Raw genomic sequence first — 23,824 nt, 5'->3', positions numbered from 1 at the left:
AAGTTCTGCTGTCATATGAAGAATACTTCTCGCGCGCCATCTAGAAGAAAACAGAATTGTAGCGCTATCTCTGGTACTTTTACCATACTTATCAAACGAGCCTCGTATACCTGAAGTAATGAACATAATTATAATGTCGTATGCTTATTTATGCGTCTTGTGAGCCTAACTACAGCTAGTACCCTTGAATTCTGTTGAAGGTCTTCTTGATTGCTTAGAAATACATGACATGTGGCTGCTAGATTCCTTCTGTCGCGTGCACGTTTCGAAATAATAAAGCCGGCTTTCAGTTTTGTCCTTTTATGTTCTAAAGCTCACGCCTAGCGTAATGTAAATTTCATCATGCGCGCTCTCTCTCTCCCCCATCTTTCATCCCCTCATCCCGCTCCCATGTGTAGGGTAGCAAACCGGTTGAACTAAACTGGTTAACCTCCCTGCCTTTCCTTCTGCACTTCTTCCTTCCTTCCTTCATCCGATTTGATCTCTTTCGCCTTTATATTCATAATTCGTAGGCATGCGTTTATGCACGTGTCTTAACACTGACGGGAAATCTCTTTATGTGAAAGCATTTCTGTTCCGTTCGTGGGATCCTTTCGTATCGGCTATAACAGAGCCTTATAGTCCCCGCAAAAAAATTACAAGAAAACTTGTAACAGATTCAAACAGTACAAAAAAATCATTATTCGGTCTATGTACCACCTGTCGGTCATTATTCGTGTGAAGAAATTACGCGCGCAGTGCAAGCCAAAGCGAATAAAGAATAAAAAAGAAACAAAAGAAAACAAAGTAAACAAAGGACAATGCCATGTAAGCACATATTTCTTGCAACTACAGAATTAGCTTATAAAGATATAACAAAGAGTTCTTGCGACGAGTGTACGCTCACTAGCAGACGACGCTCAGTATATTTACAGGAAAAATTGAGACGCTGCGCAGTATAATCGATGTCTAAAACATATTTACGTGGAGAAAACGTATCAGCATTAATTTGACGTTAAACTAAGACGCTAGAATGGGGCCATACAAGCGCGATCGGTTGAACGATGAACACGTCGCAGAGCGCGTCTCCCATGGAGTTCGCTCGCAGCGCCCTCAGCTCATTCTTCGTTAAGCGGTGCCGTAACGGGAAAGCGCCGTGCAGCTCACTCGACTACATCATAGTGCGCTCCAGTAACATTGCAGTCGCGAACAAGAAGCAATCGTAGGGACCTGTGAGAAAGTCTATGGAAACAATAATAGCAATACAGAAATAGCTAAAAAACGAATTTGGTGTTCCCCTCCGAAACTGATCCCTTGTTTACTAACAAATTTAAGGCAGCATGTTAAATTATAGCTTCTTATGACAATGCGCGGGCCGAATCACACTTGTTCAAATAAAAGCCAGAAGCATTGTCAGCTTCTCAGTTTATTAAGCTTTTCTCATTGCTGTCATCCCGCTCAAGCCACAGGAACAGTGGGTACATGAACGAATAAAATTAGAGCCTAATTTGGGGTCGCTGCACATCAGATATACATGTAAAGCAACAACAATGGAATGTGTTATCTGTGGGCTGTTTATTTCTTGCGTTGTTGCGGCGAAAACAAGTGACGAAGTCAGCGCTATTCTCGTGGCCATCTTGACAAATTCGTGGGGACGACGCGACTCCAGCCGCCATGTCTGTAGTTCCGGCGCCTGATAACAAAGTGAGTACACTCTTCCGTCTTCATCCGGACTGTAGAGCACTTCGCTTTCCTTTTTTTTACGGCGTTGTATTGCGTAGCTTTGTTAAAACTCGGTTAGTGCGCGATTTTGGCTCAGAAGGAACGCACGTGCGACTTTTTGTCTCGCATTTCTCTCACACTCCTAGGCCTTGTGACCCGGGTCACTGCGCTTGGCATGCTGAGCGTATCGCTCTCTCGCACTCGCATGTTTCGTGCAGTGGTGAAACTTTGCACTCAGCCGTGTGCTGTAACGATGCACCTTGCTTGCCTGAGTTGTAATAGTAATAGGGAGAGCGAAACGTTTTCATTTGTTTTGTCGCGTTCTCGCTACTGGCCGCCATCGTAAGTTGTGTGTTCGGATTTCGCGTAGATGGTCAAAGAGACAGCATCGAAGTGTGCAACAAATGAAGGCGACGTAGGCTTCTTTGCTGTCCAACGAGAAGAGTGCGCAGACGAAAGATACTTAGTTCAGAAATAGATTTACTTGAATCTGGGCGGTCCTGAATTTCAAGGTTAGAAAATAAACATAAGCAAATAAAATATTGAGCAGTTTCGCCCGGAGGGCAAAACATTGAAAGCGATATCAAGTTGCAGCTTTGCGCTGAAGCTCCTCAGACGGTGTTATAAAAAAAATTGGCTGAGGTTGAACTTTTGTAAGCATAGTCATCTCGAGCGAAAGGTCTGCTTGGCTTGGTTTTGCGAAGTCTATGCACGCAGTGTTTCAGTAAAGTTATATGAGTGTCACACGGCGCACTTTTGATAGCGATCAAGCCCTATCCGGATCTAATTTCTCGGTCGTGATTGGCTCCTTTGCACAAAATGCGCGAGAGAGCAAAATCGCAGTCGAGAGTTTCGATCCGGATTGGTCCCGATCGCGATCAGGAGTGTACGTGTGGATACCGGTATTAGACAACTGCCGTTCTCACACGTTACACACGCTGCCAAACGGGTTGTCCGAGAAGTCCCGGTGAAACATGGCCGTCGCTGTCGAGCTTGCCGCCAGCCGAAAGGCGTGGTTCGTCAGACGTTCTTTGTGAGTGCCGTTGCTTGCATCCGCGGCTTCGTCTCCTTCTCGTCGTCGCTGTTGGTGTTCTTTGGTTTATTGCGACAGCGCGCCTTGTTTGCTGAACGACGGCGGCGGTTGCAGTAGCTTCGATCTTGGCACGCTTCCACGCTTGGTAAGCTTCTCTATAACGTGCTAATCTGTCCTCCCTTTGTTACGGTGTTTCAGCGGGCGACTTTGCCCTTGCTTGAGATTTCGCAGCCTGCCGTCTAGCTATATCTACTGGATGAGTGAATTCAGCTTGTCGCTTGAGTTGAAGAGCACGCACAGATGACCCAGCCGGCGCGCCATCCATGGCGATACTGAGCGACCAAGCGCCGGCGAAGCAGCCGTTAAAGGTTAAAGGCGCGTTTAAGGCCACCTCATAGTCCGACCAGTCCGACGTAGCGTTGACGCGCGTGCGCGCTGGGCACGGCGACGCCGCGCCAGTGGAAGCGCAGTGCTCTGTAGTAGGGCCGTTGGTCGGACGCTACGCGCGGCCGAAGTACCCGGCGCCCGTCGGCGTTCCCCGGCTACAGGCCTTCGCGAGGTGCGTGCCGCCCGCTCGTGCAACATGCGGTAAACCTCCCCGAACGGCTTCTGTCCGCAGCTGCCGCCAGGCGGCGACACAAGTTTATTATGCTTAAGGTCCCTCTATAATTTCCAAGGTAGCGCCATTAAAGTCCCTTGATAATTTGAAAGTACCGCCACTCTTTGAACTCTGCCGCCGCCGCGCGACCTCCTCGCCTCCTCCTCGCCCCTTGCGCGTCCCCCCCACGGCAACCAGTTTTGCCCCCGTTTTCCTGCACGACGATTGGTCTCCCTGCCGTTGCCCTTGGAAACGCGCGGATCTTGAGTTTTGCTTGTGTTTTTCTTTTTCGTTCGCGCCATTTTCCTCAGCACGGCTGGCTCGGCGCTTTAGCTCGGCGTAGCGAACGTTGAAAGCTGTGTTTCCTGCTGTATAAGCTAGCGCTATGCCTTGCTGTTGCGCATATAACTGCAACAAGAAGCCTGAGCATGGTTATGCCGTTTTTGTGATACCGCAAGGAAAGCGTGACGGCTTGCGCAAGAAGCAGTGGCTGCATAACATCGGCCGAAAGAACTTTGTTCCGACAAAGAACAGCGTTGTTTGCGAGGTGAGGCGTCTCTCATTGCTCGTAGCAAATCATATCGTAATGCATCTAGTAATTCTTCCGGCCTGCTCACCAGCGTTTTTGTTGCGGCAATTTGTACGTTGCATAAAAATGCGGTTGCCCTCAGTAACGTATTATTATAAATGTATGAAGACGTTTTACTCATCCTGCCTGAGTGACTAACTCTTCTCTAATTGTTCTAGCTACATTTCACTGAAGACCAATTTGAGCCGCGCATATTACAAAGACTCGGGAAAAAAAAGCTGAAGCTGAAAAAAGTTTGCTTTCGCTGACTTTCATTGCCATTAATTTATCATTTGTTTAATTCAATCGGTAAGCACTAGTAATTTCCCCTATGTTGTCCTTCGCGTCTTTGTTGGCTTCTCATGATATCTTACCACTGCTGTGTTCTCTTGAGCGTCTCTTTTTCTCATAATTCTACACTAGCATTGATTCTGATGTTGAATATTATATTCAGTACTATTATTATTGTTGTCGAATATTCTATTTTATGTTCTCGGTTACGTGTATCTTGTCAACCAACGTTGGTGCGTGTACATAAAAATAAAACATTCTGCTGACAATGCTGTTTGATTTTCGTTGCTATAAATGTTTTGTGATGCTTAATTCAAATCAAATTTAAATATGCTACTACATAATGTAACAAAATTTCGTTGTGAACTATTACAATACGTTATCCAAAGGCGTTTCTCTTGCCTAAAGATATAGAATGTCTTCTCCTATAGATATACCGAGTATTTCTTAACGCTTCCTTGACGGCGACCCCTAAAGAATATTCATTGGATGCCCTTCCTCGGCTTCTACTACTGTAGTCAATGAGCGGTTGCCGGCACCGCTTTTTCACACTGAAATTCCGCAATCGTCCTATTCAGTTTACAGACCACAGCAAAAAAGCTATAACTTTCACATTGTGAAGACAAAGGCATGGACAGTCGATGCACTCGCGACTAATTAAGGCATGCTGAATATATTAACTGCGGTGCACATACGCGCACAGGCAAGAAAAAAGGGTGCCAGGTGTTCTTATTTATCGCCCAAGAGAAGCGAGCGTGAAAGCCTTCTAAAGCCTACTGCGGTAAGACATCCTTCATCCAACTTAATCGGCCTTAATCCCCTCTAATGTACCTTAATCCCTCTTAATTCACCCTAATCCACGTTCATCCACCTTAATCCAGCCTAGTCCTTCTTTATACACCTTTATATTTACTAATGCACCTTAATTCCCCATCATTCACCCTAATCCACTTTCATCGACTTTAACCCTCCTTAATACACCCGAATTAATCTTAATCCAATCACTAATCAATCATAACTTTGCTAATCAATAATCATGTCTTATACACGGGTGCACATGCTTTGGTTCGCTTCCCGCCTTCTTTCGGTCACGCGATATTTTCTGTAGGTGACAACACGACCTTGAAACAGGTCTAAGACTTTTGCTTAATATGCCGCACACAAAGGGATGTGTCACAAGCAATACTAGATCAGACGCACAAAGTAAAGCATCTCATCATGCGGCAGAAAAACTGTCTGGAGTTTAAACTCGCCTCAAAAGCTCCCTTTACATCGGTATACACCGTTCATACGGCTTTAGGAAAAAACCAACCCCGTCATAAATGTTGCCTCTAGCATTATCGATGCTGTTATTAACATTTCTCAAAATTTTCAACCCCACTGGGGCGCGCAACTGGCCCAAAATAACACGCCTCCATAGAATCCTGCGGCCCGTCCGCGGGAGCCAGGGAGGAATAGCGTGCCGTGCGCAGCCGGCGGGCGAGGAGAATCGAGGAGGAAAGCGCCGTGAGGAGGAGAGTGTCGCTACTTTCAAACATCAAGGGGTTTTAAGCGCCATCTGCCGCGCGCGCCACCTAGGAAGTTCCTGTAGCAGACGGCGCCCGCGCTAAACCGCGGCGCCGCGGCATGTGAATGTGGTTGACTGTTCTCGTGAACCGTGCGACGTCGCCGCGTAAACTCGAATCATGACGCGCAGTGTTGTGTTTATCCCTTTTCGCCTCCGTGCACCGCTAAATCCCCGTAAGCATTAGAGGGCCCTTATACGAAACACACGCGGATTGACCCAGCTATTACTGCACTGTGTTTTGCTGGCAATCCGCGTATCGCTTGTGGCATTTTTCTTATGTTCATTTGCAGTTGTGTGTTTTTCATCATTAAAATGGCATTGCCGATTACTGAAACATCTTCGAGTGTTAGGGAAACTTGGAAGGAACGAGCTCGCAGCTGTATGTAATGTACTTTGATATACTGACGTATTACGCTTCATTATTTGACGGCCAGTAGCTGTGGCTATGCAGTATTCGTTTTTCAAAACAGAGTAATGCAGGCACTTAGCAATATATTTATTCACATATGCAATGCACAAAACACGATTAGAATATTGGAAATTACATTTTAGACATGTTGTAAAGCGCAGTGAACAACGCGCGCACAAACACAGGAAAGTGTAAAAGTAGAATTCGCTGGTGAATTTTATTTTTTATCGCACGTAACGCAATGCGGATATTTGTCAGCGAGTTAATGCGTTTCTGCCCCACTATTTACTTGCATGCTAGGTCATACTGCACTTGCTAAGTCAACGGGCCCGGCTCGTAATGCACTAAAATCAGTAATCTGCACAAACTTTGGCCGTCAACATTCATGCGCGCGAATGAAATAGTACTGCAGCTCTGCACACACAGGTTCATGTATACTTTCTCTCGCACCTTCGTATCGCTCTACGTTACTTTCCTCGCACAGTCGTGCAGTTACCGACGGTTCAGTCTTTCCGTCCATTTCTATGCGACCAGAATTACCTTCTGGTTAGGTTTTGTTTGCTGCGCGGGATGCAAAATAACTTCTTGTCGTCCTCCGTCTGATCTCGGCACCCATCCGCACAGCAACAAGGCATTTCGGTCCTTCGCATCCTAGGTCATGCCGATCTATTCAGCGGGCTCACAGCGAACTAAAATAAATAATCTCCACAAACTTCGGCCCTCAACATTCATGCACGCGAGTGAAATACTATCACCGCTCGACACACGCATGTGTATACTTTCTATGGCACCTTTGTATCGTTGTATGTTACTTGCCTCGCATAGTCGTGCTGTTACCGACGGTTCAAAGTCCGTCCGTGCAATTCTGTGTAACCATACTTTTCGTCTGGTTAGGTTCTGGTTGCTGCGCGCGATACAGAATAACTTCTTGCCACTGTTAGATATGGAGCTGGTTCCTGCGATTTCTTCGAGTTCCCCAAACCGCTTCGAGTGGCAGCACAGCTAATTGAGGAATGCAGAAGCAGGAACGCGCATTCCAGAGAAGCGGCCGAGGCAACAAGTTCGTGCGTCGCCAGGATTAGAAGGGGGCCTGGGACAATGGAGCTCAATCGACCCCCTTCGTCTTTGAAGAAGGCATTTGCCACCGCTGCGGAGCCGAGTCGCCGGGGTTAGCAGGTGGGCATCCGACAATGAAGCAGGTGCACGAGCGCCCCCCCCCCGCTCCTTCTCCAGCCTACAAGTGGATTACCAGTCTGCGTGGCAAGACCGCAGAGAGCCCCGACAGGTGTGCCCCGCGACACGGGCGCCTACCATTGGCTGCAAGTGGCGTCATCGGAGTGGACTCTCCCATTGGTCAAACATGACGTGACTTGCAGTGCTCGAAGGGCTTATAAGAAGCCTTCCAGAGAGACCTGAGGATTCTGGGACATGCCCTGATTCCCTGATTCACCTCTCTCGAACTTCTCTCGAACCGCTTCTGCAGAGGTTGTCCTGTGACAGCAGAATTGGCAGGTTCCTACTCCCACCAGGTTCCCCTCCGGTTGCACTATTTGCCTACGCGGATGACTTGTCCATTGTCGTCCCGGACGAAGCATCAGTTTGCGGCGTCTTGGAGGTCATGGACAGTTACTGCGGGGCGAGTGGTGCAAGGTTGAATAGGTCGAAAAGTGCAGCCATGTACTTGAACTCCACTCCGTCCAGTCCGCAGCCCGTTCATGGTCTCCCCGTGAAAACGCGGCTGCGCATTCTAGGCTTCCAATTCGAACCAGATGGTCTGTCTCCTGAAAACTGGCAACAGGCTAAGGAGAAGCTTGAAACCAGGATTCAGGAGTTCAGCGCGTTGTCATGCCCATTGACTGCTCGAGCGACAATCCTGCGCTCACTTTTGTTTTCATTCCTGACGTATGTGGCGTGTGTGTCTCCTGTTCCAACCCGAACCAAGCTCATCTTGGAGAGGGTTCTCTTTCGCTTCCTTTGGAAGGGTACAAATGGCTGTGTAGCTAGGCGGGTGCTCAAGCTGCCCAGGGATAGGGGAGGACTCGGAATTCCCGACCTGGGCATCGTGGCTACCGCACTACACGTCAGATGGACCCAGGTCGCTCTTAACTCGGATATGCTCCTGACTCGAAGCTTTACCTCGTTTTTCCTTAGCACCCGACTCCGCTTGTTTTCGCAGAGCACATTTTCCCACTGTGTTCCTCGTTCAGGTACCCCATCCACCATTTATGCGGCGGCTGCCAACTCTTTGGTCAGCCTCCGCACGGTTCGCCCTGACATCGACGTAGTTTCAACTCCACTCCAAGAGTTAGTAGACATCCTCACCCCAGGCCTCCCCCCGCATTGCCATATGTATGACCTGTCCATTCACAGGCCAAACTGGAAGCTCATCACGGCCAGTTTCCTCGACGCTAGGCGTGCCACTTTCATGTATCGCCTGGCGCGAGGGTGCCTGCCGTTGGGCTACAGGCCCTTCACAGCCGTCCCGGTTAGTGGAGTGTGCCCGTTCTGTGGCGCTCGTGAGGACACGGTTCATGCGTTTGTGCAGTGTTTACTTCCTGCAGCTCTTCTCCGTAGGATTGCTAGTCTTTTTAATCTGCCAGGCATTCCTTACCAGACAGTTCGATTTTTGCACCCTTTGCCTAATCAGGCGGTCAACCAGTTCGTGCTTCTCCTCGCCGAGTGCTCCTACCAAGTTTGGTTGGCACACCGCGGGGCAGTTTTTGGGGGGAGGGCACCGGGCCTTCACGAAGTGCTTGCGAAAGCACGGAAGGAGGTCTGGTTCCATCTCACCCGGGAGCGGCACCGCTTGGGCGAGAAGAAGTTTCTCGAAGTGTGGGCCCGTCCTGCAGTGATTTTTGATGAGTCAGGCGGACAGCTATCCATTAAGTTATGATGCATGCTCCTAAGGTCGCTCGACTCGGCCGTGTGTGCCAGTCGATCTACGGGGTTTTGTCTGGTTCAGTGGAACCCAGAGCTAGAACCGGTGGTGGCGCACCCTTGGTTGGTCGCGCTGCTCCGCGGACGGCTTTGGTGCTCTGCATGGTTGCATGCCTTGGCCTATTTTGCGCCGAGGCAGTCCAAGGGTCAGTCAGGCTTGAGTCCTGTAAGACCGACATGGCTGTTTGTGTGTTGAGTGCAGTGACTTTGTGTTGCTGCACCACAACAGCCCCCTTGTCCGGGAAGGACCGTTGGCCCGAACCAAAACCCCCCGCCCAGTCAACCCGGGTTGAGGGGGCGAGCCGGGGCCAATGTATCGAATGATGCTGGGTTGATGAGTACATGAACGCTCATGGACGCGGTGCCCTCGAAGGTGCCAAGTCCTCTTCCCATCTGACAACGGCTCGAACTTCTTGCCGCGGGCCGCAGCGTCCGAGTTGCTGCCGGCCCGTAATGTCTGTACGAATGTTACTTGTCGCTCACCTCCTTGTACATAATGTAGAATAAACCTCCCAAGTTTGGGCTTTCATCCCGGAGTCCCGTCCTTCCAAACCCTACATCTGGTTGGCAGCGGTAGGATCGCCTCCGAATGCATCAGCTGGTGGCAGCGCTACGGATAAACCTTCATCGAGAGAGATCCTAAGGAACCGGGAAGAGCGAAGAAGAGAGAGCCTTCGTCGAAAGAGGTCCGAAGAAACTGGGAGTAGCGAAGAAGGAGCGAGCCTTCGACCCAGGCAGTCCGGAGGAACCGGCAACAGCGGACAAATGAACCGGATGGCAGGGTGCTGCAACCGTAAGTGAGCGCGTGGTTTTTTTCCTTATGATTCGCCAGACTCAAAGGTTGTGTGTTCAATTTTGATAGTTCTGGGAATCGGGAGTTTGTTGCATTGTGTGTTTGCACAAATTAATTAAGGAAAACAGTTTTAACCACCTGTCGGGGCAGCTGCCATGGATCTTAGAAGGTTGACGAGGTTAGACTTGTTGTTGGTGTGCGACGATTTGGGAGTTGAGGCGGACGAACGGATGGAAACGCCAGCTATCATAAAGGCGATTAATGATAGTGGCAATGATGACAAAAGCATTGAGCTTGCTTGGGAGGTGATACAGGAGCCACGGGAGCGTGCGCGTCGTGTACGTTTGCGAGAGCGTCGTGAGCTTAGGAGTGAGCGTCAGCGTGAAGAACGCGAGAATGAACGGAAGCAGGAGCTTCAAGAACTTGCTCTTAGGTGTCAGCGTCACGAACGTGAGAAGGCACGCGAACGTGTGAATCAACGTAAGCTTGAGCAAGAGGAAAAGTATGAGAGAGAGAAGGCAGCACTGATCAAAGAGATACAGTATTGTGATCAGTTATTGGCACAGAGACAACGGCTGTCTGAGAATTCTGTAGCAAGTACAGAGCGAGTGTCTAGCGGATTTTCGCCAGAAGCCGACGAAAAGAGTAGTGCCTGCGAGATTGGCTGCCGATTAATAAGTGAAGGGAAAAGGCTAGCTGCTAACGATGCCTTAGTGGCAATAAAGGAGAGCGACGAGGTGCTGTGCCAACAGATGACTGTGGAGACAGCTAGGCCAGCTGCGAACAAATTGGCACAGTTACCGCGTGTGTGCGTCGCTGGTAAGGTTAGCGAGGTTGCTAGCGAGGAAAAGGGTACTGTTGACGCGACCGACGCGAGCACCCATGTAGAGCCAGATGTGCGTGCAGAAATGAAGTGCGAGCTGGACGATGCAGTTGAGAATAGTTCTCGGGATGGCGAGCTCCGTAGCTCACGAGAGAACAACTGCATTGTTCAGGGATCGGTGCGGCTCTCCGCCAGTCTAGATGGCCTAGATAGGGATGATTCAGTTGTTAATCATTCGGACTGTGCGCGTGAGACAGCGATCGATACCGACGGGCGGTGTGCCGATTCACAGCGTGAGCTGGGCAATGTAGTAGAGGGCAGTTCGCAAGAGTGCGAGTTGTCTTACTCGAGTAAAGCCTGCTGCATTGTGCCAGAGTCGGTTGGGCTGTCCGCCAGTCGAGGCAAAGTGAGAGTAGATTTAAATGTAAATCACTCAGACTGTGCGGGTAAGAGACCGATCCGGGCCGACGAAATGTGTACCGGTCAGCACGAGGCACGAGAAGGCGACATGAAAGTGAGTGCGAAGAGAAAGCGCCGTAAAAAGAAGCGCGGTAAAGACCGAAAGACGGTAATTAATGTAGCGCCGCCAAAAATGGCGAGAAACCCAAATGGGCAGGGCGCGAGGAAAAAGCTGCGGTCGTCTCGGACGATGTTGACGCATCGAAAACGTTCAAGCCACTGGTCAAAGGGGGACCGCGAAGAATGTTCTGCTCGGACGCGGACAAAGGGCACGAGGCAGTTAAGCTCCTCGTCGTTCCGTAGTTCTTTTCACAGCTCAGCGTGCAGTTCGAAGAAACGCAAGGTGGCAGGACGAGACCAGGTGGGGAGTAGCGACGCGGTCAATCGAGTTCGTGTTGAAAGCGGGGCGCCAGGACGCAAATTGGCAGGAGACCGTAACGTCTTGGGGGAGCTGATAGTGAATCAGCCCTTTTGTTGTCTCTCGGCAGCCAGAGTAGCTTTGAAACTTCGCCCACCGCGGGTCAGGCTGAAAGTATGAGTCAGTCGTAAGCAATCGGGAACGGGAGGCCAAGAGCGCTTCCGTAGAAATGGAGTGTTTGTTTTTTATTTTTGAGCATCGGAAAATTTCGCGATTTGAGACTAGAGTTTCTTTCAATGTGTAAGGTATGAGCTTTGTTTATGTTTAGGTTTGAGAAAGCTCCGAGATTTGAAAGATGCGTTTTAAGTAAACATGTAGTCTCGCGAGATGCTCATTAATAAGTAGATAGGCTTTTTTTGTGTGTGTTTGAGTAACCAAGGGTCAAGGTTATCGTTCAGAGGCCTATGGTAAAGCGCGTGTGTTATTTAACCTTCTTTCTTTTTAAGTGTTTTTGAATTTTGTAAGGTTAAGCGCGTAGATTTTCAGTGAGTGCATGAGTTGCACTGAGAGGCGTTCTTAGTTCCATTAGCGCGTGTCCTGTGTGGACGGAAGGAAGCAGACTTTATGACTGGGTTGCTAGTGTGTGTGTGAGGGCAGCCGTGTATTCTGACTTCTTTAGTGAACGTGCGTGGAAAGAGTTAGTAGAAGACGCATCGTTTTAAGAGTTCTGCGGAGTGTGTAAGTCCCGCAAGTTTAATTGCTCGTTTACGTCACGTGTCCTGTAGGACTTTCAGGGAAGAAACGTGAGTAAGCGTAAGTGAAAAGTTTGTCTACAACGCAAGTACGCGTTTTGTTTAGTGACCACAAGGCTAGTGCGCTTGTGATTACGTACTTGTGAGGTTGACCAGATTGTTCAGTGGCACCATTACGTGTGATAAGTACGCCACTGCGATAGATTGGAAACATGCTGTTCGTGTGGTTAGGCCACTTAAGTTATGTTCGGCTGTTTTCATTTGTTGTTTGCATCGTCAACGACCCTTTTGTTTTGCAACAACAATAGTACTCTGGTCTTGTCGGCAATCGAGGAGAAATGGATAGCTGTTTGGAAGGGTGGTTGGAACTGTTGTCAAAATTGGGGAGCTAGAAGATCAGGGTTGATTTTGACTCAGTAATAGTCTGGCGAGTCAGGGGTGAAGAGCCTGCGCTTACGCGTGGTGCAGCGCTGTGCTGTTTTGTTTGTTTGACGTTTGTTCTCCAGGGCCCAGGATCCCGAGGGTTGTCAAACGAGGCTCGACCCCAGTACCCTGCAGCTCCTTTCAGCGTCCTCATGGCCAGCGAATTGAGTTCACCGGCCATTCAGAACAACCGGGGCGAGGACGAGCTGTTAGATATGGAGCTGGTTCCTGCGATTTCTTCGAGTTCCCCAAACCGCTTCGAGTGGCAGCACAGCTAATTGAGGAATGCAGAAGCAGGAACGCGCATTCCAGAGAAGCGGCCGAGGCAACAAGTTCGTGCGTCGCCAGGATTAGAAGGGGGCCTGGGACAATGGAGCTCAATCGACCCCCTTCGTCTTTGAAGAAGGCATTTGCCACCGCTGCGGAGCCGAGTCGCCGGGGTTAGCAGGTGGGCATCCGACAATGAAGCAGGTGCACGAGCGCCCCCCCCCCCGCTCCTTCTCCAGCCTACAAGTGGATTACCAGTCTGCGTGGCAAGACCGCAGAGAGCCCCGACAGGTGTGCCCCGCGACACGGGCGCCTACCATTGGCTGCAAGTGGCGTCATCGGAGTGGACTCTCCCATTGGTCAAACATGACGTGACTTGCAGTGCTCGAAGGGCTTATAAGAAGCCTTCCAGAGAGACCTGAGGATTCTGGGACATGCCCTGATTCCCTGATTCACCTCTCTCGAACTTCTTGCCGCGGGCCGCAGCGTCCGAGTTGCTGCCGGCCCGTAATGTCTGTACGAATGTTACTTGTCGCTCACCTCCTTGTACATAATGTAGAATAAAACACTCCCAAGTTGTGGGGTTTTCATCCGCGAAGTCCGTCCTCCAACCCCTACACCACCCTTCGTCCGGTTTCGGCACCCAACCGCACAGCAACAAGGCATTTCGGACCTCCCGGAACGAAATTATCGCAGCTATGTGCAAAGCACAACAGGCGAAACGCGCGCTCTTCGCCCGGCGCGCAAGAACTTTCATGGCGGCAAAGGGGCGGAGCAAGGTCACATGTCACCGATCAGCCTATCGCAGGCGTTGTCGGCTGGATCAAAGCCTGGCGGTACTTTTAAATGATTGAGGGACTTTAATTATGCTAGCGCCGTCGCCTGCAGCAACTCGCATCCCCATAAGTGAAGACAAATTCAAATTTTTATACGAAGCATATTAACGTAGGTTTCGGGCCTTCGCGCGACGCCCGGCGGTGGCCACCATTGACCCTGAAGTGGGGTCACGTGACATGACGTCACGTGATGACGTCACACAGGCTGCAGATGGGGCCTCATATCGCGCCGTCGATCGCCTCCCGGCGGTGGCCACCATTGAGCCTGAAGTGAGATCACATGATGTGACGTCACGTGATGACGTCACACCGGCTGCAGATGGGGCCTCATATCGCGCCGTCGGACGACGCCCGGCGGAGGCCTCCACGCTTCGGTTTGCGCCGTCGCGCGCGACGCGGCGGCGGCGCCACCATCGCTGCATCACGTGATATGTGACGTCATGCCAGGGATGAAGCGGCGCGCGCCCGCCGTCGCGTCAGTCTGTGCCCGCAACCGCGCCAGCGTCTTTGCGCCGGGCGTGTATGCGGTCAAGATGCCTCCAAACGCTAAGGATACGCTAAGGTTAAGCCCAGTGGCCTCCAATTTTTTTTTCTTAAGAGGAAGCTTTAGCTCGGGCCCAACTCCGACACGGCCTATTCAAGTACATGTAAAACGCAAATACGTTTTTCTGAGATAACCCCTGAGCCGATTTTTATGAAATTTGTTGCATTTGAAAGAGAAGGTTAAATTATAGTATAGTGACTGTTGGAAACGGAATTTCGATTCGAAAATTCGGAAGTACGAAAAAATAGATGCACGCAGTTTACAATAGCTCTGCATCAAGTACAGATATCACTGTTCTGTAAACGGCAACCACTAGATCACTGAAAGCGGACAAGCGTGGTGTGTCATTTCATATCTTACGTGACTTCGTTACGTTGTGTACAAGGGTTCTGCAAAAGCTGTATTGCCATAATACTAAGTTTTTTCGGATTCGTAAAATATTCGTAAATTCGTAAAATAGTGTAAAATATCAATTCTGTCCGCTTTAGATGTACTATAGATGCAATTCACATAATTGTGATATCTTTTTTCATTGCTGAGTTACTGAGCTGTAAGCTTGATAGTTTTCGACTTTCCCTATTTTTAATAAAAAATTGACGACCTAAATAAAAAATAAAAAATCATGAATAAAACTGATTCTGATTCTAATTCTGATTCGAAACCGACAGTCACCAGATTTTAAATGTTTCGTTTAAATGCAACAAATCTCGTCAAATTTGGTACAGTGGTTGCCGAGAAAGACGAATTGTCCTTTTACATCTATCTATAGGAGCACCCGACCTAAAGCCTCTTAAAAACCAGGCAGTTAACTGTGGCAAGTGTTATAGTAAACGGCGTAGACTCCGAAATGCAATCTTTCTGCAAAATCTGAACAACAGTGCAGCGGTGAGTGTAAAACTTTTATTCGAAAATACGCAACGAAATATGTAGGACCCTGTATGTAAATGGGGTGCTTAAGCGGAACGAAAAATATGCATTCGAATGTCACAAGAATATGAATTTTAATTACGAATTCCGACGCTCGTGCAACGTTCGCTTATCGTCGTGTTCAGCGACATCGCTGGACTTTTTGTCGCCGTTTTTAATCTGAAAGCACTATATGTCCCTTGAGGCAGAAAAGCCGGTGTTCGCGTTGTCCGCAACGAGTAGCAGGAAATATCATCACCGTGGATTAAGATAGATTAAAGTTGATTAAGGTGGTTTAAGGTGGATTAACGTAGAATAAAGTGCATTAACGTTGACTAAAGAGGATTGAGGTAGAGCTTTAATTTAATGTGACAACTTAGAGAAGGCATAATGCTTTCGCATTCAAATTGCGCAAGGATACTAAGGTGACTCAATTTTTCCAACAGTGCTTATAGTTCACTGTCCTCGGCTGAGTCTGGCACGTTCGAGATGGTGCACCTTTGGAAGGCTCGAACTATCCGTCGTCATTAGGACCTTATCGCTTCTCTTTGTGCCCTAATAAAATGAGGCAGCATCTCTTTCGACCTCGCAATGTGGCACAGGCACGCATACTTCTCCCCTCCCTCCTCTCCCAGAAATTTATCTGTATCAGGATACCTGGCATAAAACAACGGGCGACGACACCATGCTGCTACTCAGTTGGTGTTCTTTTCCGCCAGGTTCTGATGCTTTGTTTACTTCCTATTCCTAAAAAGTGGTTGCAAACAAAGCTAAACGCGGAAACGTGGAATGAACACCTACGTATGAGCGGTTTACGCAAAAGACATTTTAAGGCGAAAGCCTTAAATGTCTATTTCAAGGTCGCGTTGTGAGGTACAGAATACATCGCGTCATCCAAGGAAGGCGAGAAGCGAACCGGGTATAAGAGATGATTAATGATGAGTAAATTTAATTTATGATTGATAAGTGGTTGGATTAATGTGAATAAGGGGGGGTCATGAGGATTAAGGTGAGTTAATGAGGATTAAGGTGGATTAGGATGAATTACAGTAGGCTGTACAAGCCTATCGCCTTCGCGTCTCATAGACGATCGTGAAGGACACCTGTAAATATTAAGGCAAATGCCTCAGATCTCAGTGTTTCAAGGTCGCGTTATGAAGTGCGGAAAATGTCACGTGACCCAACGAAGGTCGGAAGCGAACCAAAGCATGTCAAGCCGTGTATAAGAGATGACGAATGATTAGCAAAGTTAGTGATTGATTAGTGGTTGGGTTAAGGTGGTTTAGGATGGATTAAGGTGGATAAGAGCACGTTAAGGTGGACTAAGGAGTATTGAGGTCTATTAGGTATATTAAGAAGGATTAAGGTGGATTATGGTGGATTAAGGTGCATTACAGTGGATTAATGAGGATTAAGGTGGATTAGAGTGAATTAATGTAATTCACAGTAGGCTTTACAAGGCTTTCGCCTTCGCGTCTCTTAGGCAATAGCTAAGGACACCTGGACATTTTTTACCGAATGCCCGTCTCCTTTCGCGTTGCATACGTACTCTGTGTCGTTCGCCTAGAGGTTGGACGCGTCGTGGAATTATTTTGAAGCTGTCGTGAAAACCGAGTGAGCAACGTCATCTTTTTCGTGTGCGTTCGCCTAATCAGGCTTTCTCCTCCACTACGGCCATGTTGGTAAGCGTCCGGCTTGCGTCTCCGAGGCGTATGGTGCGCGAGCAATTTGGCGTTTCACCTGGGAGCAGAACATCGTGACGTTTTGTAGCTCGACCCGACTTGCTCGGTCGCCTCCTGTGCTGCTGCTCGTTGTGAGGCCTGGTGCAGCAGCGTAGCGGACGAGCGAGCGAGCTGGATCAATATGTCAGTAGTCACGATGTCCCGGTCCCACGTGACCGCGTTATGCGTCATGACATCACGACACAGTCATCACCTGGGAAACAAAACCGAAACTGGCTGTAGAAAAGTAATTCTATTAAATTATTGAGGTCGCTCCGATGCGTGCCAGTAAACTAAGGGCTATAGGTCTAGGACCTTCATTTAACGTAAAAATTTAGTCGATAATATTGCGTCAGCAGTCCTTTAATACCCTTGTTACATGGGTGCCCTTAACCGCGGCGGTTAAACTTAACGGCGGTTGCTCACTTAACCAAGGCTAGCCACAACCACAGTCTGCCCGAGTTACACGGGCATTCATGCTCGCAGTGGGGAGGAATAAGGCTCGCCGCTAGTCTTAAGTTCCACTGGAATTCCAACACGCTGCGGCGCAAAATGAACAAACCAAGGTCCAAAATTAACGCTAGTTTTGACACCAGATCTGTACAGCGTGAACAGCAAGAACACAGCGCGTGACGTAGACCCGGCACGCCTGACACCTCGTCAGGTGTGTCGCCGTCTTCTCTACCGAAGCGAACGACGCAGAACGTGCAACGGGACGCACCTTCACATAATCACTGCTGGCTTTCGTGCACATAATTCGTCGTGGAGGTTTTCCAAACTGCGTCGCGCATATAGTTCAATTAGTGTAGGAAGTTACCGCTATCACTCGCTCATATTGTCGAGATTCAGATGCGCATCTTTTTTGTTAGGTCCTACGTCGGCGTGAAGATTGCTGTCGAGCGTTGCACCATCTTAGGCATACAGAGGCGTGCATTTTAAGTATTTCCGTGCAGGGCGCCCAGATTATCTTCCCAAACGATTATAATGCCCTCTGAGGGTGGCACCAAGGTTTTAAAAGGCCTACAAAGGACGCACCCTGCACTCTGCTGACGTACCGCCTGCCATCTTGACAGTTTGGCAAATGTAGGTTGCTCAAAACCGAGGTCGCCAAGCTCGGTTTGCAGTTAACCGCGGTAAGCGGCCCAACCGCCGTTTCGCCTGCTGTGTTACCGAGCTGACCGCGTTTTGCGATAACCGCGGTTATATTAACCACGGTTCAGTCCACCCGAAGGGGTGCAAACCGCGTCGTCGAAAATGTAAATTTCCGCACGTGGGCAGTTGTCGCTACTGACTGATCACACGTCCGGCTCTTGGGTCCCTTTTGGGGAAATGGCTGAAGTGCGTTGCAACGGCTGTGCGAGTGACCCATACAAAGGATGCGGATGCCCCTTGGCCGTTGTCTTCGCAGGCCGCAAATTCGCAGGCGGGCGACCACACGGACGAAAGTGGCGCCGAGCCGACCACCAAAGACATGGACATTCTCGCACCCGACCACTACGAGAGGCGCAAGGGGCACTACCTGCAGATGGCCAAGCAGCTGGTCAGCAGCATCATGGCTACGCAGATGCCTAAGCCGGAATGTCTCTCCTGGCAAAGTGAGTCGTATAGTGACAAAGAAACGGCTGTGGATCGAGTGCGCCTGTTAAACAGCAGCGAGTCTGCTGCCCCAAAGAACCTCCGGTCACGTGTCTCATCAGTTACGCTGGAACGACAAGCGTTCTTTTTAAAGTTGGGTTTCGATGTACGGAAAACACTATTTTACCCTTTTCCGGTAAAAGGAAGGAGCTCAATGCTTCAAGACTAATACTCTTTCTCTTAACGTACAAGGGATAATTATCCCTTCTACATAATCCCGCAGGTACACAGTCCCGCAGATTTTCAACACTTAAGTGTTGAAAATCTGCGGGACTGTGTTCTGTCGCTCTCCTGGTACTCACCGCTGACATTTTTGGCCGCCAAATTTAATGGTCTGTGCCAACGCGCAAAAGTGGAAGCCGTCCAGGGCCTATGTTTGTAAACAGCGAAAGGGGTCTTCGTAGCTTCACAAAAGTCGTTTAGGTCGAACTGAGTGACTACGAGGGCTGGAATCTTAAAGGGACACTAAAAGAGAAGCATTAGATCAGTTTAGACTGACGGAACATAACCTTCATAACTGTATTTTTGTTAAATTTTCCGTAATAGTTCAATTATTACAATAGAAAATAAAGGTCCGAATTTCATTTTCTTGGTTTCGCGCCGAAACTCCAGCGCCTGTCCGTGAGTGTGACGTCGCGGATTATTATTGTTTTTCTTCGTATTTGGGGCGTTGTGCGTCGGCAGAAATTTTTTGAACTCGCAAAGTTCAGCCTATGCATTTTTTTAGAGTGCAATGTAGTTAATCCTTACCGAAAAAAGCGCAATTTACCTGAGCAGATGCCGTCAAAATCCATGGCGTCAAAGTTAGCCGGTGCGGGAACTTCACGTCGGTGTCGCCACTCGTATTTCTTTTTTGAGCCTTGCCTGGATTTCCAAGTAGGGTCTCATGGTAAGAGTAGTCATTTTTTTATTGTAGAAAGTAATTTAATAATACATTTCAAATATTTTCAGTGTCATTTTAACTTGAAATGTGCCCTTTTGGCTTCATGGGGTCCCAGGTACGGTAATTTGGGGTTCCAGGCACGATAATTTTCCAGTTCCTCATATGCAAGCTCCTCGGTTGACCGGATGTCCAGTTCTGAACGGCATTACGTGTATCGAATAGTGCAAATAACCTTGGCTCTTCTTTTTTCCTAGAAGGCTTCCACAAACCCTTTATGTTTGATGTTGTTTAGAAATGAGAAGCTATTTGGTATTTGATTCGGTATGTGTAGGTCGTCTTTTCTGGAACATATCCGCTTTTCTATTCGATTCAGCAGTTCCACTATTGAAACACCGCTATTATTAAATATATATATACACGGTGGCAAGTGTCAAGTAAGCTTCGGGAAACGTAATAGCATTCCGTTAGCTTTCTTCGTGCAGGTCTTGCCTTTCCCCCAAGGTCACGATGTACTTTCTTTAGTAAACTCTCTACTACATGACAGACGTATAGCATTTGCACGGCAGGCGCTCTGTCACCAGTCAGGCCGTATTCCTGACCGATCACTTCGGGGAGTATTTGTGCTTTTTAATAGCGACGTAGCGTCCAGCGCTACGCTCCACTGGAGCGAGGGACTCAACTTGGCGACGTGGAATTGGGCTACTTGGAAATTGCCCTTGCTGCACGTGCGTGGTTGGTTTCGTCGCGTCGCGCTCACTCAGCCAATCAATGCGCGCTGCAAGAAATATCGCCGGCAGCGATATATCCCGGATAATACGTCAACACGTTGTAGCCGAGGTGCCGTACATATATGGCGACAACGCAGTGTCTTGGTAAACATCTTTCTTAACTAATGGGAGGGTATGAAAGCAAAAGGAGGCGAAGCTTATTAAGCCACAGGTGAAACCTACATTAAGCATTATTACATTGCACTACATGACGAGACAAGCACTATGATGGGGGGGGGGGGGGTAGTCACTCGAGCGATTTGGGAAGCACTCGTTTTGATTAGAGCAAACTTGCGCTCGCGTGTCTTTTGCGCTACGTTGCTACAACACAGTATACCCGCCATGGTGGCGCAGTGGTTTCGGAGTCGTGCTGCTAAGTCCGAGGGCGCGGGATGAAATCCCGACCGCGGCGGTCGCAATTTCTATGGGGACGAAATCCAAAAACGACCATGCCCAGTGCATTTGGGGGCGCATTATAGATCTGCTGGTGGTCAAAATGAATTAGGAGTCCCCCAGTACAGCCTCACAATGATATCGCGGTTTTGGCACGCGAAACCCCAGAATACATATTCAAACTTTTAATACAGTAAGTGGAATGAGCTGGCCTGGCTTTTCAACGCGCCCTCTGTAGCCCTTCACACATTGCTTATCTTCCCTAGCAATCGCTTTTCGAAAAAAATTTTCGGTCATCTTCGCTCGCTTTCTTGTGAAGTGACCAGGCACCTACGCCGAAAACTTGCTCAATGTGCATTCTGGTGGAAAGGGCTGCGTTGTTAAATACTAACCCCTTGCGCACGAGGTAGTGGTTACACAATACTTCTATGCTCGCATCGGGGTCTAAGATAAAGCGCAGTGCTTTTGCTGCGGCTGAAACGCTGAAAAAAGAATGTTGGTGATTTTTTAGCATCAAGATCCTAACTGACCATTTCAATGGAACCAGAGACGCGCTGGTTCAAATTTTCGTCTATAGTCTGATTGGGTGTCAGGATGAGGAGACAAAGGATCCAGGTCTGCCTGTATAGACATGCGCACGCGCTAGGCTGCTCCGTGGCACGACCGTGGGCGTTCTACCGTAGTTCCCGTCAAATTCAAGACCTCAACGCTGCGTCGCCTGTTACAACTTGTCTCATCAATGAAACAACGGGTTACATGAAAGTGAGTGCTGAAAAGAGAAAAAAAGAAACGTAATTTAACGACGAAAATGTGTCTGTGTTAGAGGAGAAAGAGAGAGAGAGAGAGAGAGAGAGAGAGACAGGGCGAAGAAAACGAAAGCGCAGGTTGACGAGGCAATAATAATACGAGACTAAAAAAAAAAAAATGTGGAGTTTAACGTCCCGAAACTGGCGAGGTTGTAATAAATGATGCCGTGGGGGGTGCTCCGGATTAATTTTGGCGACCTGTGTATCTTTGAATGAATTCTGGGGTTTCACGTGTCAAAACCACGATTTGATTATGAGGCATGCCGTACTGGGGGAACTGAGGATTAATTTTGACCACCGGGGGATCTCTAACGTGTCCCCAATGCGCCTGGGTATCTTTAACGTGCACCCAAAACATGCTACACTGGCGTTGTCGTATTCTGACCCCATCTGAATCCGACTGCTGCGGCCGTAAGTCGAACCCGCTACGTTGTACTTAGAAGTGCCATAGCCGCTAACCCACCGTGGTAGGTATATGAAACTCCGAAACCTACTCTAGATGGTAGTGATTACATCATAAGGATGATGATGATGATGATGATGATTGCGTAATTTATACACAAGGGGCCATAACATACCGATAAATGAACGAGTGAACGTTTTTATTTACTTCTCAGAGAGAAACAGGGTATCCCCGCATTCCTCCCCGCATTCCTCCCCGCCCCTTTCGCAGGCGAGAGGGGAGCAAGCGTGGGCACCCATGACAGCTGCCAGGAGCAGAATGCCAAGGAACGGCCGTCAAAAATGCCCTGCCCGAAACGAGGCGTCAAGGGACAGCCGCAGCGCGGTCGAGGTCGCGGTCGCGGTTCACCGCGCCGTCCTGTGCCGGCAGCGACTGTTTCGGCGACCGAGCAACCGCCAGCAGAGAGCAGCATTCACCGGCGCTGGTTCACCTGCCACTTGTGTTACAAGAAGTTGTCCCGCAAGGGCTCCTTGAGGAGCCACCTTGAGGGGCACGCGAAGAAGGCACCCTGGACGCGCGCCTGCCCCAACAAGGCGCCTACTTCGACGGGCTCGTCCGCCGATGCGCCTCCTAATGAGGACGAGCCGTTGGCCGGGCCGAGCAGCGTACCACCGGTGGTATTAGATTCTGAGCCTAAGAAGTAGGACTGGAATTTCGTCCTGCATTTTGGCAGGCACTTTCTTCTTCTGCACTTGGGTCACGGCAAATGAGTGCCATAAATTTGGATTAGCAAATTGACCTTTTTAAGTATGTGATCTGTTCGTTTCGAGTATGGAATCGAATACTTCAATATCTCAATCGGTATTAAAAGAACAGTTGAAAAGCAGCCTACTTGTATTTAATCTGTTGTCGTTAGGAACAACAACAGCCTGTACGTATGTGCCACGCACATCATTGGGCCTGCCTGCGAGGCAAGTAACATGCGCAGTGCTAGACATATCTGCGCTGATCAAATTTCTAAGATCTACTTGGCCTGCTCAATTCATCTTGAGAACGCTGCCTACTACCGCTAGATTGTGTACGCAGTTTACTTAATTTGTGCTCTTCTCTCTTTTCTCGTTCTGGGACTGACTCTAGATTTTATATCCCCTTTCCCACGTGCAGGCTAGCCAACCATAACTTCCTCACGTAAACACTCATTGCTTCGCTTTCTCTCTTCGTCATTCACGATGTTCAGTGGCGCTGTACCTGCACACCTTTACAAGGCAACACAGATGCTGGATCGCGAGGCTTGGCTCTGTGGAAATTTATTGATCCGCTATGACTGCGAACGGGAACCAAGCCGCTAACAAATACATTCGCACTTGCACCTTCATCCGTAAGGCATGTGACGGATGTTCACTGTGGCTTCACCAATTTACACCGCTATAATTTCTTCCAAATTTGACCAACTATACGAGATGAAAAAAGTGCATCGGGTGCTATGTTTGTCTTTCCGACTAGTATTTCTGTAATTAAAGCGACGAAAAACTATAGGACGATATCTTACGCTCAGAACACCAAGGATGATGCCATTGCGAGACTTGTTGAGTGTTTTTACAGTATTTTATTGCGGTAGCAATTTATGAACACTACAAGCGAATTTTCGGCGTCGGCGTCGCCGTTGGGCTGAGCATATATTTAGGTAGAAATATGCTGTATGCTTATCCATGCCGTTTATGCGGGCGATATTCCTACACTATTCAGACACTTAAGTTCTCATACCAGGACTTACGTTCTTGATTAAACTGTTCCTAAGAAAATGTGAGAATGGCAGCCCACAACTAAATGTCATGTAACAACATTCGGTGCTGCCTTTCATCTTAAATCTTGTCAGACTATTGTATATACTAATAGCGCAAAACATTATCAGTGCTCAAACCTTAAAGTGATGTATGTAATTTTACTGGCG

At 48.7% G+C, this 23,824-nt stretch overlaps 1 protein-coding gene across 1 annotated transcript; it reads left to right on the top strand.

Annotated features, from left to right (window-relative positions):
• The first annotated feature begins 1,543 nt into the window (after positions 1 to 1,543).
• Positions 1,544 to 22,759, top strand: LOC135901195 (uncharacterized). Its single transcript, XM_065430880.2, has 3 exons — positions 1,544 to 1,683; positions 18,395 to 18,581; positions 22,144 to 22,759. Exons 1-3 carry the CDS (start codon positions 1,654 to 1,656, stop codon positions 22,575 to 22,577), a joined length of 651 nt encoding a protein of 216 aa, XP_065286952.1. The 5' UTR covers positions 1,544 to 1,653; the 3' UTR covers positions 22,578 to 22,759.
• The last annotated feature ends 1,065 nt before the right edge of the window (positions 22,760 to 23,824 follow it).

The sequence above is a fragment of the Dermacentor albipictus genome, chromosome 4 (assembly GCF_038994185.2).
Source record: "Dermacentor albipictus isolate Rhodes 1998 colony chromosome 4, USDA_Dalb.pri_finalv2, whole genome shotgun sequence".
NCBI lineage: Eukaryota > Metazoa > Arthropoda > Arachnida > Ixodida > Ixodidae > Dermacentor > Dermacentor albipictus.
The sequence above is the reverse complement of the archived record's forward strand: the minus strand, read 5'-3'. Positions and strand labels throughout refer to the sequence as shown.